The sequence below is a fragment of the Sceloporus undulatus genome, chromosome 4 (assembly GCF_019175285.1).
Source record: "Sceloporus undulatus isolate JIND9_A2432 ecotype Alabama chromosome 4, SceUnd_v1.1, whole genome shotgun sequence".
Taxonomy (NCBI): Eukaryota; Metazoa; Chordata; class Lepidosauria; order Squamata; family Phrynosomatidae; genus Sceloporus; species Sceloporus undulatus.
The window spans coordinates 124148550-124167382 of record NC_056525.1 but is presented as its reverse complement, the minus strand read 5'-3'; the positions used below and the strand labels follow the sequence as shown (position 1 = coordinate 124167382).

The 18833-nt window shown below is 38.7% G+C and overlaps 1 protein-coding gene across 7 annotated transcripts in view; it reads left to right on the top strand.

Annotated features, from left to right (window-relative positions):
• Nucleotides 1-18833, top strand: part of RASAL2 (RAS protein activator like 2) — a 279543-nt gene that overhangs the window by 230134 nt on the left and 30576 nt on the right. For all 7 annotated transcript variants that reach the window (XM_042463810.1, XM_042463808.1, XM_042463809.1 and 4 more), the window contains 3 exons: nucleotides 10512-10665; nucleotides 13400-13498; nucleotides 15305-15859. In XM_042463810.1, coding sequence (XP_042319744.1) covers nucleotides 10512-10665; nucleotides 13400-13498; nucleotides 15305-15859 — 808 coding nt within the window. The remainder of the gene's footprint in view (nucleotides 1-10511; nucleotides 10666-13399; nucleotides 13499-15304; nucleotides 15860-18833) is intronic.

Below are 18833 nucleotides of genomic sequence, written 5' to 3'. Positions count from 1 at the left end.
TGTTTAATATTGTCTTAAGGGGGGGAGGGATAAAGTGTTTTTAATTGTTATATTTTATATTTTACTGTTGTCAACCGCCCGGATTGGTTTGCCATAGGGCGGTATATAAATAAATATTATTATTATTATTATTATTATTATTATTATTATTATTACTTTTTAATTGTTGGCTTCCTCTTCCTGTGAATTCCTGTTCTGTGGAACACATTGTATGTGGGAGTATCTCCTCATTTCTCCTGTTCGTGGCTGTTTAAGATGATGATCTTGACCCTGTAAACCTCTCTTTTGCTTGTCTAATCGTATTGATCTGGTTTCCATTTGCATTGAACAGCTTGTCCATTTTCATTGCTTTCTAGCTCTACCTCTCAAGGTAAAATTCTTATTTTGCCATCATGTGCTAACCACCTCATATCCCCTTCTTTCACTGAAATTTTCTCTAAGCATGTTACATAACGTGATGTAAATATTAGAGCAAATATAGGATCTATGGGGCTTTGCCACTTCAGGATGCCAGTAGAGACTCACAGAATAATCTAACATATGTACGAGTACCTTGTACAGAAGAAACAAGCATGGCACATGGAAAGCCTAGACAAGACCCTTTCCTTGACACCAAGTTTTTTGGGTGCAGGGAATGCTGCCTGTGAAGAAGCATTCAGTCTTCTAAGATCACACCTGCGATCAAAGAGATCGAAATGTCTTTGACTGTACTTGCCTTTTAGTTGGTCCCACATAACACTAAACACATGCCTGCAAAATTGAGGGCTGTAACAACTTTTTTTAAAAAATAATAATAATTAGATGCTGGTTTCATAGAAATTTGACATTCTAAATCTAAAAATGACCTCAGATTTGCCTCCATCACATACAGTTTTTTTTCACATCTTGCTTTGACATTTCTGTGTTCTAATACTGACTGAATGAAATTATCTTGTAAAGAATTATTCTGCAAAGAGCAAGAAAGGGGCTAAAGTCTTCTAGTAGATTTTCAAAAGACTTTAATTCAGTAATACGAAACACAACAATCCATTCAAAGCACTAAAAGAAATCAGACTTGGACCATCAGCGTCTATGATCAATCGAAGCTGAGTCACAACTGAAATGATTTTTAAAAAGGAATTTGTGGGGAAAAAAACATATGTGGTATGACATTTTTATTGTGTTTTTCAAATTCAGCACCCAAAAATACATTAGAAATAGCTACAATCCTGGAAAAGGTTTTGTCATCACAGGCCTGTTATGTAGGAGAACATTAAGTCAAATGCAAACTTTTTAATTTTATGCTTCCTTGAGACCATTTCACACACAAGTTCTATTCTGTGGGGGATCCTGATTCACATGATGGGACATTTGTAAATCACAAACACAAGCCACTAGAATTCCCCCCTCCACTTTTTTTGTATATATTCTTTCTTTCTTTTCCAACAGTGTAATAGAACAATCCATAACAACACTTCCCCGACAAATACATTCATCCACCCAAACAAAGGACATGAACAAACAGACCAATAAACAAACTAACAAAACACCTTTTAAAATTACAACTGCCTCCCTTCGTGGTATCGGTTATCTCTGAATTGATCTTTATTTCTCAGTTTGTGTATTTTTTAAATAGAACTCTACGCACTTGAACGTAATATATCCTACTATCCACTTTTTCTTCTCTTATCTACTTTAATTTATTGCTTATCCCTGAGGGTTTTGGCTTTCTGTTCCATAAGTTTCTAACAAATGCTGAGTTTTTTTCTATGTTCTTGTCTGTCTTTTCTTTTAATAATCTTGTTAATTTGCATTAGGTCAGTTATTTTTAAGAACCATTCTTCCAGTGTCTCATATATGTTATTCTTGTATAGAAGACTTTTTCCTTGACTTTTTTTCTATTTCTTCCTCTATTATATTTAACAGATATAATTTTGGTTTCAGTTTCCATTTCTTTTTCAGTATTTTTTTGCACTGAATTCAATGGCCTGTTACAGACTGCCAAAATAAAGCTGCTTGGGGTCTCTTTGGAGGTGTGCTGTTTAAATGATGCATGGGTCCTAAGAGTCTGGAAGCTGCACCAAAGCTGCCCTCCAGTGCTTAGGAACGGAGTGTGGCTTTGGCGCGACCTCCGGACTCTTAGGACCCATGCATCATTTAAACAGCATACCTCCAAAGAGACCCCAAGCAGCTTTATTTTGGCAGTCTGTAACAGGCCATAGTATTCCAATATATTTTAGCCTCCTTGCATGACCCTCAGATGTGATAGAAAGAGGCAACATTTATTGAGCATTTATTGGAGGTTCCTTTCTACATCCTAGATAATTTTTCTGGTGTCAAGTGCCATCTATAAAACATCTTATAAAATTTTTCTCTCATATCGGCACTTGATGCAAATCCTATCCCTTTCATCCAGGCTCTTTCCCATTGTTCTAGTTGTATAGTGTGTTGGATGTTCTGTGCCCACTTATTGATACATTCTTTAACTAACTCGTCTTCTGTTTCTATTTCTAATATTTCTTATATATATTTTTTCCTATTAGATGGTCTTCTACCATGCAATTATTTTATGTAAGCTGCCCTGGAACAGGTCAGAAGTGGAAACACCCCTTTCTGGTTGGTTCAAATGGGAAGTTACATAATATGAAGTAGGCCCTGCACTGCAACCACTCACACAAAACAAAACCGTAAGGTCGTGAGTTCAATACTAGCCAGGGCTCAATCTTGACTCAGGCTTGCATCCTTCTGAGGTCGCTAAACATGAGTACCCAGCTTGTTGAGGCCAATTAAAACATCTTATTTATCTAATTCTATCTTGTATTATTATCTGTTGTTTTATATGTATTTTGTAGCATATGCGCCATTGGCAGATTTCATTTTTATCGCTTTTATTGTTTGCTTGTACAGCGCTGTGTAAATCTACAGTGCTATATAAAGAAAATATAATAATAAATAATAATAATTAGCTTACAGTTGTAAACCACTTAGAGACTGCTTAATTCAATTTGAAGCGGAATATAAATGAAGTTGTTATTGCTATTGCTGCCTTCATATGTGTGATGACAGTCACTGTGTGGAATACCCTCTGCATCCACCCCAACATTAGGCATATCCAATAATTCCTTTTAAAATATCTGTGCTGAAGATGTGCCTAACTTTGCTAACCCTCTCCAAGTGCAGTTCAGCTTGCCTTGCATTTCACTCTTAAGGATAGTGCAGATATTGTGTATTGATTTTATGTGTTGGTTTATAGTGTTTGTTTTACGAGTGTTGCACCCCACTTTGAAATCTTTATTCATACGCAATTTAAAAACACTGTTAGAATGCTAAATAAATAACGTAGCGAGTTCATATCTGTTGGGACAGTAAACGGCAGATTAAAATGCACATGAGCTAGATTTAAAACATGTATACTTCTTGCCATGGGCAAGAACAATCCATCTTGATCTTGGCCAAATAAATGAACTCGTTCACACTTCGGTGGGGATGACAGTATTGGAAAACAATATCCTGTGTTGATGATGTCTACGTAGGATGCCCAACAGATGTTAGTAGAGAATTCAGGTTGCAATGGTCGGATGCAATAAATGCCTGCAGTGGGGCAAGCAGGGTTGTATGGAAAGGCAAAATAAAATAAGGACTTTTCTGATGTGCCACTCTTTGCTGGGTTTCGTTCCCACAAGACCACTCAAAAGCTGAGATGATTCTTCCTGCTCTCTGTCAGATCTAGTGTCTGGTGAACTTGTGGAAGGGATGGGAGGGGTGGGGACTTAATTCCTCTCCTCGGAAAGGTCACCTTTGCTGTGTTTGCATAGAGTGCTCCCTGAGCTCCGTTGGCTGCTGCTTCTCCCTGCTGTCTTCCACCTCTAATCTCCTTATAGATGCAGTGCCATGGCAACAGGCCCAGGGCTGAGCGAGCTGGGCACATACCAGGCGCCTTGTTTGTGTCACCTGAGGGACAGGATGCAGAGTGTGAAAGATGAGAAAAAGGAGAAAGATGGTGACTTAGCCTGTCAGGCAGAGTGTTTTTTCCTCCTGCCCGGTTGGCTGCCTTGGAGGCTCATCTGTGCAGCTGTATAACAGGAGGAATTGCAACTTGTCTGCTTCTTGAGGTGGCCCTTGCTGCCTTTGCACTCAGGAATCCATCTTCTGTGGTGTGGCCAAAGAGAAGGAGGAGGTGTAGGGAAGCCAGGTCCAGGACACATGGAACCGCTATGATTTGGGGCTGCACGGTCAGGTGGCTGTACAATTGCTTCATGTAGGTGTGGTGGAATTTTCAGGATTAGTCATTTATACGTGGAGAATTAATGCTACAAGTTATGTTATTAAAAATGTGTATATTGCAGTCATATGTCCATCTGTGTCCGTGCTAAGCCTGTGATAGGAAGAGATGCATGTTCTTGGCCTTCAGTCCCCAGTGTTTGCTGTCTCATGTAAGATTCCAGAGTTGGCCAGAAAGAAAATGTCTTAGCAGTGCTTGGACTGGAGGTGTTCAAAACAGAGGCTGTGTTTCAGATATGCTTGTGGGCTTGACACTGGTGGTGAAATATATACGGTTGAAGTTTTAGATTTACGGTGATACTGGCAGCTGTTTGAATGAAGCAGATCACAGTCAAAATATCTGCTAAGGTTGTGATCCTGCAAGTGAGAACTTCTTGGGTTTTTTTTTACTTGCAAAGGCATCTCATAGTTCCTCCCTGTTCCACTGCTTTATACAGTACTACACTTGGTGTAAATGAAAATGTCAGCAGTTTTTTCTCTTTAATGATTTCTAAATCAGGGGGTGTTGATCTGGGGTAGAAGAAAATGAATCAAATTCTTCTAGATGCTTACACATTTTCTCTTAAATGTGACTTGATAAGCAAAAGTGAAGGTCTTGAGGGTCATGATATAGGGCTCTTTCATCTTCAGCTGCCCCAGCTTCATGGTGTGTGTGTGTTTGTGTGTGTGCTTTCAAATTGTCTGTTGACTTATGGTGGCCCCATGAAATTGATAGGTTTTTCTTAGGCAAGGAATACTCAGAGGTGGTTTTGCCAATTCCTTCCTCTGAAATATAGGCTACAGCACCCAGTATTCATTGGCTGTCTCCCATCCAAGCATTATCCAGGGATGAGCCTGTTTAGCTTCCAAGATCAGACAGCATCTGGCCCCTATTAGGGTATAGATGCAGATATCCAGAAATTAACCGGGCATGAGCTTATCTTTACGAAAAAGGAGTAGCATGATTGTTGTTCAAAAGTACAGGAGCCGTGGCAGGAAAAAAAGTAGCAGTCTGGGGAGGATATGAAGAATGCTTGCAGAAAGATTCCTGCGTCTTGATTATTTTTAGTACAATGAATAACATTAGAAATTTTTTTAAAATTTGAATAGCCAAGGACAGGACCCCAATTCTAGGAAATCATCAACAAATTACTCTGTTACCTGTTTAGCTCTTACTATTGTCTCCCATATAGCAAGAGGATACATTTTTTCCTCAACATAGTTCATCTGGATTATCGTTTTAAAAAATAAGGCAACAGGACCATCAAATAATGTCACACAGGTGGGCTGTTAAAATTCAGAAATGAAGATGCCTGAGGCACTTTAAAGTATTTGACATTTCTATGTAAGGGAGCATTACAAATGCTCCTATACCTGCAATCTCAATTCTCTGTGTGTGTTTTTATTTAGTAACATCATTTGTCTTACATTTGCTTGTATATATTGAAATAGCAATGCTGTGGGTAGCTGTTCTTGCTGTCCGTGTTGTTATTTGCCATCCAGTCAGCTTCAATTTAAGGCAGCCCTATGAATGAGAGACCTCCAAGAGCCCTGGTCATCAAAATCCCTGATCATCAAAATCCCTGCTTAAGTCTTATAAACCCAGGGCCACAGTTTCCTGGATTTAGTCAATCCATCTATTATGTGGTCTTTTTTTCCTTTTCCTACTGTTTTCCACTTTTCTTTGCATTAACATATTTTCCAGTTAATAATGTTATTTTAAGAGCCAGTGTGGTGTAGTGGTTTGAGTGTTAGACTAGGACTCTGAGGGGTTGTTGTTGTTGTATACCTTCAAATCATTTCTGACTTACATTGATCCTAAGGTGAACCGATCATGGGGTTTTCTTGGCAAAATTTGTTCAGAGGGGTGTTGCCTTTGCCTTCCTCTGAGGGTGAGAGATTGTGATTTGCCCAAGGCCACCCAGTGGGTTTCCATGGCCGAATGGGGATTTAAACCCTGTTCTCCAGAGTCATAGTCCAATGCACAAACCATTGCACCCTGCTGGCACCCAAGGATTCTAATCCCTGCTTGAAAACCCACTAGGTGTCTTTGGACAAGTCACATTTTCTCAGCCTCAGGGGAAAGCAATGGCAAACTCCTCTGAATAAATCATGCCAAGAAAAGGCCATGTTAGCTTCCTTGTCGGGTTGCCATAAGTTAGAAACTACTTGAAAGCAAACAACAACAACAATGTTTTATGATATGTCCAAAGTATGGCAGATAGCCTCAGTTTAGTCAATTTGGCTTCTATTGAGATTTCAAGCTTGATTTGCTCTTGCACCCTTTTGTTTTTGGTCATTTTGTCAGCCCATGGTATTTGCAGACCTCTCTTCCAGCACCATATTTATAATGAGTTGACCCTGTCAGGATTTGCTGTCCAGTTTTTTCCCCCATACATAGAAATGTGAAATACTTTGGCCAGGATTATTCTATCTATTTTTTATACAAAGATATTTCTCTAGACTTGAGAATCTTATCTAGTTCTTTCCTGGATGCTCTTCCAAGTATTAGTGATCTTTTGATACACTTTGATTTATGACAAAGCCAAGGTCTTTACAGGTCTTTTAGATCTTTACGGTTGTCAGTTAGTATTACCAAAAGCCAGTTCCTTGGGTGAGAAGATTCCTCTTGTTACAGCAGGAAAGAGTCTTGTATTAATGTACAGTATGTAGTGTGCTATAAAGCCATCACCTTTTTTCATACCTTTGCTAAAGGATTGGAATTTGTGCATATAATTCACTTCAGCAGTTTCTCTTTCTCGTCTTCATGTATTACCTTACGTAGCCCTTTGAAAATTTAGGGCAAACGTCATCATGATTTGCAAATTTCTGGATTCTGTTACATTCTGGCCCACTCCTACAACTGTATAAATATGTTTTATAACTGATACCACTCAGTATTGCATCCAAAGAAGTGGGTTTATAACTATGAAAGCACATGCAAAAATAAAAACCAGTTCATCTTTTTCTCCCCCTTCCTTCCTACTTACTATGTTTCTGTTTATCCAAAAGTGCCTTGGAACCAGATTAGATTGCTTATCAAGCTAGCCTGGTATTGTCTGCTCCAAGGGTGAGGAATACATGCCCCTCCAGATATTGCTGGGCTACCATGCTGCATCCTCATCACCCCTTACCAGGATGGCCAGTTATTAGGGGTGATGGATGTAGACACTCATCAACAAAAAGTGCCACAAGATCTATTCCAGCGGGCATCTGCTCTTCAGGTCATTGGCTATTTCCTTCTACCAAAACATACTGTGGGTAACTTGAGCAAGTCATGTTCTCTCAGCTTCACAGGAAGACAAAGGCAAATCCCCTCTAAACAAATCTTGCCAAGATAAACCTGTCATTCGTTCACTTTAGGGTCACCATAAGTCTGAAGATAGGACCACTTTAAGTGCACCATAAGTCAGAAGCACTCAACAGCAATAACCCTTTTAAAACAAAGATGGCAGAGATTGATCATAAGACCTTTAAAATGCAAAGTGTGTGCTCCTCAGTTTGCTTGTTTGTTTCGGGAGCTGAGAGGGTAATTGATGGAGTCACTGCTAATGCAGAGGGTGGTTCTGGAATATTCCAAGTGCTTTTGCAGGAGATGAGGTCTGCTACTCTGATGAAGGTTTTCATGCTGTTCACCTGTGCAGCTAATGCAGTATGGTCCACAAAGACTGTTTGATATTTACAGGATGGCTGTGATGATGCCCCATAGGTGGCATTTATCTTGCAGCAGCATAACTCACAGTTAGCTTAACTGCTTTGTTTTTGCTGCTGCCTCTAGGAATAAATCTGAAAAGCTCAAACTGCCCAGAAGACATTTGTATGTCAACATGTTTATGAAACAATAAGATATGCCTGAAACATCTACTCCAATTGTTTAGGTTTGTCTAGATCCCATGTTGACATGGGTGAATGCATGCGTACTCTAGAGATGGAAAGAATATTCACAAAATGTCTTCGTCTTAGAAAAAAATGAATCACCTGCCATACAGTTGATAGCATCTATGAAATTTCTCGTTTCCTATTTGAGAGCAAGACAACACTACTATATTTTTCTTCAGAGTTTCTGCAGTTTGTGCCAGCTTTTCTGTGCAAAGGTAGTCTCTTTTCCCTTTGTTAAGGAAGGCGTCCACACCACGCACATGCCAAACATAGGACGACATGCTTATTGGTCAAAGAAACCATCCAATGCTGCTAATTCTTAAAAGTCCATGCAGCAAGTCAGCCACAATCATAGTTTGCACAAAAAACATTCTTATGATCATTCTGAAAAAGAATGCACAAAAAAGCTCTCACTCTGTCATAGGCAAGAGGGGAAAAAATACCATGTATATGATCTGTTTTTGTTACATCATTATGCAAGCTGGAGCAAGCTGCAAGATTCTGCCAGTAGCCCTTAGTAAAATTTAGTAAAAGTGCCCTGCTTTAACCACTACTAACATCTCTGCTGATGACAGAGTCAATTCCAGCAAAAGGAGTTGTATCTGGAAGACGAACAGAATATAGAAAGAACTGAACCTGCAGCTCGCTCCTGATGAATTAGGGGAAGCAAGATGTATTTGGAAATAGAGTGCCAGCTTAAGGTGGGCAACTATCAGAGGGTTGAGTGCCACATTGGCTCCCCAGGAGACCTTGGAGGGCTGCTCCCAAATTTTTACCCTGTTTTAGCAGGGTGCCTGGGCCATTTTAGGCCCAGGACAGGTCCTTTTTAACAACAGGGAGTGATCCCAAAGTCACCTTTTCAAAAAGCTTTATCTGGGAGCCACCCAAAAACGGTGAAAATGCCCTGCAAGCCCCCTAGAAGGCATTTTGGGGCAACTCAGTCTGCTTCCCTGTCAAAGGGTCAATCAACCTTAGGATTGAACTGAAAGAAATAATAAATTCTAAATAATTATGGTAACAGCAGCTAAATTGGACCAGTGGGATTCATTCATAGAATCACAGAGTTGGAAGAGACCACAAGGGCCATCCAGTCCAATCCCTTGCCATGCAGGAACTCACAGTCAAGCACCCCTGAAAGATGGCCATCCAGCCTCTATTTAAAAACCTCCAATGGAGATTCCACCACTCTCCAAGGGAGGGTTTTGTTGTGAACATGTAAATATTAGCTACGTAGGCCAGTGCTAGGAGCATCCTTCTTTAATTTGTTTTTGAATTATGAATTATGTTTTGTTGTTTGTTTGTTTCATTTGTATGTCACCTTTCTCCTGGAATGGGACCCAAGGCAGCTCTCAAAAAGAATGAATTAAAACCCAACAGTAAAATTTTAAAAACAGTTAGCATCATTGCTATTGTGGTGATTGTTATGCTTTTTATTGCTGATTGATCATTTATTTATTAGCTTTATACCCTGACCTTCTTCCAGGTTGGGATTATTATTGATACAGTGCATTGAGTTTATTTTTATAGAGAATAGAATTTCTAAAAGACGATCCAAGGAGCAGAGAAGAATGAGTGAAAGCTTAAAATCCGAGTATCATCTCATATGGAGAAAGCCATATGATGGCACCATCCAGCAGACATAGTACACAGGAATGATTTAAGTCTCCTATGGCCTAAGAAAGCGCCAGCCCATTGGAAGGAATTATAAGGAAGGATAAAGTTATAAACATAGTGTAACAGGCAGTGTTGAGTTTTGATGAGAGAGACTTGAGTTCCCACTGAGATTTCTCCTTATGTTATTAAGTGGTTTTGTGACAGTGAGTACTTTGACCCAATCCTACCTTGTAAAACTTTTCTGATGATAAAAACATTGAGCAAGACCTCCTGTGTATATTACTAGGAGATAGGACTGGATACAAATTTGATAGATAACTAGTTAAATCAGACGAATAAGTGATTCCTAGAGCACGCTTTTTCTTACATTAAAAGACATGATTTAGACTGAGGTGGCAGATGGGGAGGAGAAATCCTAAATTTGCAGTATATAAAATATACATGGATAAACTACATGCAAATTCTAGGAGAAGGGCAGGGTATCAGAAAGGATGTTACTAACAAAATGTTGGATCCTCTGAAACAGATAGAGAGATGTCCATACATGTATTTATTTTGTTTTAGACTACAAAGCCAGTTAAGAGTATGTAATTCCAACAAGCAAATATTTCTATGTTTCACGAGCTGTTGTAGCTGCCAAATCTTGTCAGTGGTGTTGAAGATCACCATTCAGAGTGAAACAAATAGTAAAAAAAAAAGTTTTTTAAATAAACCTATTTTACTGATCCACCTTCCTTTTTCCTGGTATCTTATTTCCACTTTCTTCTGCCTTTGCCCAGGTCCCGTGGCTTACCAAAGCTGAAAGAGTCTCGTTCTCATGAATCCTTGCTGAGTCCAGGCAGTGCGGTGGAGACGCTAGATCTTGGGACAGAAGAAAGAGTCTTTGTCAAGCCACTTCATAGTAGTATACTTGGTCAAGATTTCTGCTTTGAGGTAAAAACAATCAAACAAATCTACAGAGGCATCCCTTTCCTTCAAAAAGAAAGAAAGTAGGATGTGAGGGAAATACATAGATTGCTTAACTTAGTCTAATTCTTTATCTTACTCTTTGAGGATTTCATAATTGAGTGAGCAAATTGGTTGCTTTGGTTTTACCATGGGAAGGGTGTGGACTATCTGACAATCAGATGATTCTAAAGTCCTTGGGGCTACCAACATCAATCGTTCAACAAAAAGAAATCTTTTCAGTTGTGCTGTGCCAATTGAATGGTACAATGAATGTTTGAGACCATGACAAAGATGCAGTCCCTTACTGGGCCATTTTAATTGATATCATGAGGCATGTTGTACCAGTGGTAGGTGACACTTTTCATCTCTAAGGACTACATTTGCACCAGATAAAGTCATGCTTGCTTCTTTTGGTTGCATCAGTCACAATGAGTGATGGAGAAAATTTTTGCACTCCCTCTATCTCTTGGTTTTTCTGTCTCTCCCTTCCTTTGGTGGCCAAGGTTGGGAGAGAAAAAGGGGGGCATGGTCCAGCAGCGTTCAAACTGAATAAAGTGCTTGTTTTTGTGCCTTCCTCTATTTTATGGACTAGGAGCAGGCCCAAATATGAAAGTAGAAGGAAACTGTCCCCCTTAGCTGCTCTCTTTCAAAGCATACAGCCTGGATTGTTCAGCTTAGACAAGATAGACAACTGTGGCTGTCCATGTGTTTTTTACCTGCAACCCCCATCAGCCCTTGCCAGAATAACCAGTGGTGAGGGGTTACAGGAGCTGTAGCCCAGAAACATCTAGAAGGCTGTTAACCCTCCCCCCTAAACATACACAGAGGAAGAGAGAGAGAGAGAGTAGGAGAATTTGAGCATGTGTGACTCTTGTGTGTCTTTAGTACTTTCTGTTGTTAAAATGTCACTTGGCTCAACAGCACAGAGCAGGAAGCATTGAAACAGGAGGCCACTCTGGTGAGATTGGTAAATGATGGCAATATGATGGAAGAAGATGGAATTGAGGAGAGGAAGACAGTCAGCTGCCTCTGTAAACATTAAATAAAAGTATCCCAGCTAACTTCCTTAACCTGGGGGATGCTTTCTAAAGAGCCAATGCAAAACTGGCCCATAGTCGACTTTCACCATCTGGAAGTTCTTTGGTGTAAACAGAATCCTTACCCTGTAAAAAAACAAAACCCCAAACCTGTTTTATATTTCCACCCAGAAACTAAAAGATTTGTTCTTGCTTGCCTTGGAAGTTGCTCTGGCAACTTTGTTTCTTACGAGGAAACGCTCAAGAAATATTACGACATACTTTTTATATTTGTATTCCATTATGCGGAAACATGTTCTGCTTTGCTTTTGAGATGGAACATAATTAGCTCACTGACAAACCATGTGTATTTTACTTGTTATACTAAAGTGACTCTTGAAGAAAGAAAGTCACAGGCATTGTTACTGATATAGCAATTTCATTATCAGGGTCCTTTCGGTTTGATGCTTAAAATTTCAGAACAATAAAGATCCTGTATCATACGATAAGGGAACAACAACCACTATTGTCTAATCTTTAGGAAACTGTAAAGCAGCCAAGCAAAGAAAGAAGGTAGTCCTAGTCTCCACACAGTAGTGTTCAAAGATAATTCAGCAAAATTTTATTAGCCCCATCACATGTTTTTCCTGTGACATATTTATCAGAACAGTCAATCCAGCCTTGAATTTCCAGCATTTTCCTTTTGTTTTCCTCACTGATTTCTACACTCTTTTAATATTAGACTTTTTCAGACTTTTATTTTCATTTTCTGTTGCATTAATGTTATCTAGCTCCTTAAGTTATAATGCACTATTCCATTGTAATATAACCATTGTGCACACATAGTTTACAGCAAGATACAAGTTCAGCTGTATTTTCTTATGAATATGTAACAATAAAATATGCCCACCAGAAAGGAAATATAAATATAGCTGTAGATAAGATATGATTCATTTTACAGCAGTAGCAGAAGTGGCTTCTAGGAACTAATGTCAAAGTAATGAAAGTCATATATACAAACAATAAACAGCATCATTTTTCTTCAAATGTTCCACATTCCTATTTACTGTCTCATAAGCAGATGTATTAGATTAATTTTGTCTTTGAGACAAAATGTCAAAACTATGAAAGCCATTCTCTTGAGAGTTGGAGGATTAGAATCACACCATTTAATGGCAATTAAGATTTTAGCTGCCATATAATAGATTCCAAGCTAGACTATAATGCTCTTGATGTTTTTCAAATATCTTAAGATAATATCCGGTGGGTTAGGCTTCTGTTATTCTGAAATGTCTTTGCCATTTAATAATTGAATTGCCTCTCTAATACAGAATTTAATGTCTTGGGAATGTCAGCATTCTGTGTTTTTCTAAATATGTTTCTAGTTACTTTTACTTCTGGACAGAAACTTCAATCTTTTCAAGTGAGATCTCCGAAGTTTGTAAATTGGGGTGGGGAGGAAAACATACATACCTTTCTATTCCTTTTACTGTACTCTCCTGCTCTTTGATGCTCATGATAATGTATGTGAAATCAATCTTTGTTTCTGTTCATACAGTAGTTAGTTTGTTTCATTTAGCATAGGCATGATTCTTGGATTGTTTGTAAGGTATATAAGGTGTTTATTTGCAAGGCATCCTGATGTGCAAATTGCTACCTCGGTTATGAGTTGACTGATTCTACATTTTCTTAATATATCTTAGGTAACCTACTCTAGTGGCAGTAAATGCTTCAGCTGTTCTTCTGCTGCCGAAAGAGACAAGTGGATGGAAAACCTGCGTAGGGCAATCCAGCCTAACAAGGTACCATATATGGTGTCACTTTAGGAAAGCATCCAGTGGTAAAATGCACCCTGCATAATTGTGTTCATCTTCCCCAAGCAACATACCCACTTAATTAGGTTGATAGCAACCTTCTCGCTGCCCCAAGAGAATAATGGCTCAATAATGCCAAATTGCATCCTGCTGAGATTTATACTAAAGTGTAATAGATTAGGTCTCTAACACACTGTCTTCTGTCAGCCTTGCTAATGATTCTCTTCTCCAGGAGACTTTGTCATTGTCTGTATTATTGAAAAAGTCCCTGGGTTTAGCAGTCAAGACCTTTTTCTTTTGCAAAGCAGCCCAAAGACATATGCTAACAATTCTGAATTTTTATGTTCACATTTTAAAAGAAAGGTTATCCAGAGTTAAATTATGTCATATTGAGAATCAATTTCTAGAATGATGACTCTTTTTGGCAGTCCCAGTGTTATAATTTTATTAATGGTGCGTTTTACTATCTGCTCTATAGATCTATTTAAACCCAGCTTCTAGTTGTAGTTTAGGACAAAAAATGTCTTCATTTCTCAAACAGACAACCTATGCTAGGGAGAAACAGAAGAAGTGTGATCCCATTCCTACTGCTTGTGTAATCTGTGGGTGAGAGTACTGTGTGTGTGTGTGTGGCATTATTTCTGCCTCTCAGAACAGTTCTACAAGATAGCAGTGGCTCTTCCCCAGTGAGCATTCTGCCTTGTTTCTCATTATCTGCTGTCCTTATTTAACATCTGTATGGTGCCAGGTGAGGTTGTTCTAGGATTTGAATTTGAACCATGGTGTCATCAGTATGCTAATTATCAGCTAGCCAACCTGAACATTTTGAACTAAACTTAATCATAAAAAGGCACAGATGCAGATTTTGTGCATGGGGCAAACATGTGCAAATGTGTAGTCATATGCTGATTAAAAGCATGTCTGGATTTGATAGGGCCACATTCTACCTTAAGTATCAGGCCCATCACTTGAGACTACCCCTAGATTTAGCAGTGTTTTTAATTGATGAAGTAACTGCCATGCCCAAGAATGAACCCTTTTGGCTTCACTTTATAAAAAACTGACCAATCTGTTGTCATATGTCCAATACATTGTGCCAATGTAGAGCCACCCTTGAAGACAGTTTAACAGCTTTAATATGATGCATCCCAACTCTTAGTTGAGGAAGATTTCAGGATACAAACAGTGTGCCTGCACCATATGTGGGCGCGCTATATGCAGCTTCAAGCTTACACCGAAGCTGTGCAACAGTTCAATGAATGGAGTGAATGCTGTGAGCACATGCCCCATTGTTTGCAGTGGGGCACTAGCATATTTTCATTTATGCGGTGGGATTCCTCCATCTAAGGGAAGGGCCTACTGTATAACGTTGTTAGGTTTTTTATTTATTTATGAACTGCAATGTGGTTGCTTTCTCGGTTGAGTCCAAGGTACTAGTTTGATCTATAAAATCATAAAAGTTTGTGATCCCACATAGTCTTAATTCATGTACTCCCATTTAGCCTATATTTGTAGTGTACAAAGTGAGGTTGCCCTCAGCTAAAGATAGACTATTTCATTGATTGCTCTTAAGGAAAATAAATGAGGTTCTGTCTGTCGTGTTCAGGCAATTTGTACAAACTAGTTGTTCCGCCACACCTTTAATGATATTTCAGTGTAAAAGGGGTATTTACATGTAACAACAATAATGATAAAAGTTCTGAGCTGCATAAAACAAAAATTCTACATGAGAAATGTTTCACCCTTGCAAGGAGCCTGGCCTTACCAAGCATGAATAAACCATTTTCTCTCCAGGATAACTGCCGGCGAGCCGAGAATGTATTGCGTCTTTGGATCATTGAAGCCAAAGACTTGGCCCCCAAGAAGAAATACTTCTGTGAATTGTGCCTGGACGATACTTTATTTGCCCGCACCACAAGTAAAACAAAAGCTGACAATATTTTCTGGGGTGAGCACTTTGAGTTCTCTGGCCTTCCACCCATCCACAGTATCACTGTCCACATCTACAAGGACCTTGAAAAGAAAAAGAAAAAAGACAAGAATAACTATGTTGGACTGGTCAACATTCCCGTAGCCAGTGTGACTGGGCGACAGTTTGTGGAGAAGTGGTACCCGATCAGCACTCCTACCCCTAATAAAGGGAAGGCTGGAGGGCCATCCATTCGGATCAAATCCCGATACCAGACCATCACCATCCTCCCTATGGAGCAATACAAAGAGTTTGCTGAATTTATTACCAACAATTACACTGTGTTGTGCTCTGTCCTGGAGCCAGTAATCAGTGTCAGGAACAAAGAGGAGATGGCCTGTGCTTTGGTGCACATTCTTCAGAGCACTGGCAGAGCAAAGGTAAGAATAGACAGACCTTCTGCCCTTGAATTGCTCCCCTTGAATGCTGTTGAGAAATGGAAGGAGGTCATAATCAAGAAATTTTTGTCATTATTTTGAAAGTGAAACAGCTGTCTGTTTGCCATTGCTTTAGAAATGAAAGCACTGTAATTCATAAACAAGGGTAAGCATTTTAGAATCATTAAATTGCCTGTTTTTAAAGAAAGAGACAATAAAGGTATCAGCTTTGATAAATTATTAAATGTAAATATGTATTTTAATTTTATGTTCATATCCTGCCTTCTCCATCATGAAACTCAAGGTGAAAAGCACAAGATTCCCAGACAATCTCCTGTCTAAGCACTGAACCAAATGTAAACTTCATCAAGGTTGCTATAATCATCTATGCTTTTGGACCAGGGCCTGACGTGGGCAGTCATTTATTTATTTCAGTTGACCTCATTTTTCTTCTATCAGATGAAAATTACAGGAAACATTACTTTTCTGATCCATCCTTATTCATAGCTAGTGCTGCTTTTGTAACATTATCCTCAGATAATCTAGAGAAGTGAATTTGGTTGGGGGTTTTTCATGGGTTTTTGTTACAAAATTGCACTGGCATATTGCTGCTATGTCTTCCTAATTTTTAAGGATTTGAATCTACACAGAGGTTTATGATTTGGTTCTTTCATACATCTGTCATAGAGATGCAAAAGTTCCAAAAATTTGAAGACATGGAAAAATAATTTTTTTTCTGGGTAGGATTGATCTAAGTTTTAAATTTTCAGGAAAAAATGATGTTATATAAACCAAGTCAAAAGTCACTTTGCTGCTTTAGAAACATACAGAACACTATGGTCGGCCTTCCTTATCTACAGATGGCTTGAAAATATATATATTTTTAATTTCCAAAAGGAAACCTTGATTTTATATAAAGGACACCATTTAACTAACCATTGTATATTAGTAAAACAAAGATTATCATTCTGTCTTCTTTAGTCCCCAGTAGAGTTATGCAGGCATAAAACACTCATTCCATAAAAAGGACACAAGAAAATGAAATCACAATCAGGAATTACAGCGATGCGAGATTCGGTAAATAGTTTTGAATAACAGTGTATGTGCTACATAAATTTTAGAAACAATGTGTGATTGGTAAATATGTCTTACATATTTATTGATCATTCTATAAGAAAATATTCCTTTTTTTTTCATTTGTCGGGGGCGAAGGGAAGTACAATATTCAGAAAAAATCGAGAAACATTTCCCCCCAATTTTCCAGTTTCTTCTTTTGGCCTTTATGTCTCTACCCTTCTTACAAGGACACCAATGTGCAGATGACACTCACCTCTATCTCTTCTCCTTCATCTTAACTCTGAGTAAGCTGTTTGAGTACTAAACCAATGTCTGTTGTCAGTAATGGCCAGAATGAGGGCAAACAAATTGGAGATGTCAGAGGAGCTGCTGGTCAGTTGGAAGGCAGATCAGCAAATAGAGATTCAGCTTGTGTTGGATAGAATTACAATCTCCTTAAAATTACAGGTGTATACCTTTGGCTAGTTTTTGTGGCATCCAGGAGTGTACCAGGTGCATCTGTTCCTGAAGATGTCCAATCTCACAACAGTAGCACATCCCATTTATTTATTTAATAGCCTGCCTTTCCCCGAAATGGGACACAAAATGGCTTACAACATGAATTTAAATAAGATAGATGAATTAAACATTAGTTCTAGAATTTTTAAAGCTACATACTATAAAACATATTAAAATCTAAAATAATATAAAATAATTTCAAACCATGACAATGATAATAAAATTGCAGCACATAGTCCATTAAGAACCTTTCCACAAAGCCATTTAGCTCTTATTTCCACTGCAGAAATAATCCAATTTTACACTGCTTTAACTGTCATGGCTCATGGAATCTGGGTTTTGTTGTGACACCAGATCTCTGTGATAGAGAAGGCTAAATATCTCACAAAACTGCAAATCCCAGAATTCAATAGCATTGAGCCATGGCAGTTAAAGTAGTATAAAACTATTATTTCTGCAGTGAAGATTAGACCTGAATCACCAAATGCCTGTTCAATAAAAAGGTCTTCACCTGCCAATGGAAGGACAGCAGGAAAAGGCCAGCCTAGTCTCCCCTGGGAGTAGCCGTTCAGAAGGCTCCCTCTCTCCTGTGTCCTGAGCAAATGTGATGGTAGGGGGACCAAAAGAAAACTTTCCCCCAGAGGATTGAAAATTCAGGCAGGCTCATATAAGGTGATACAGTCTTTCAGTCAGTGCCTGGAAATAGCCAGTGAAGTTGTTTGGGTTATATGCTCCCCAGTCATCCCATTTGGATTCTATAATACACTCTGTGTAGGACTGCCTTTGGAAACTGTTCAGAAACTTTAAACGTCAAAAATGCCGACTACTCTCTTTTCACCAGCAAGTGAATTTTTTTTTCATTTAAACTGGCCTCAGCTTTTAAATGGTTGAGGCAGAAAGGTGTTTTAATGAGGTGTGCTGTATTTTTTTTACTGTGCCATGGAATGTGATCTTAACTGTTATGAATTAACACTATAATTGAATCGTTTGTTTAATCAGTATCCTACGTATTTTAGCTGTCCTATATGCTTTTAAATTGTGGGTCCTATGTGAAAATAACCGTAAATCCTTGTTTTGCACTTTTTATTGTGTCCAGTTTTGATTCTTGATAGATATCAATTAGAGATATTATCCCTAGATTTTTATTCCTGCCTTGCTCCAAGATGCTCATGGCGAAACATTCAAGGACATCTCATCTTATTCTCACAAGTAGTTTGTGACAGTAGGTTAGGGTGGCAGTGCTATGCCCAAGTATTCATAACTAAATGGATATTTCAATCCAGACCTCCATAATGTAAGACATTCAGGCAACTCTAATTCTGAAAAGGAGATATGCTCTGGCCATACACACACAACTGTATTCCCAGGTTCTGCATCCTGGCAGGGGTTGTCTGATGCTAAA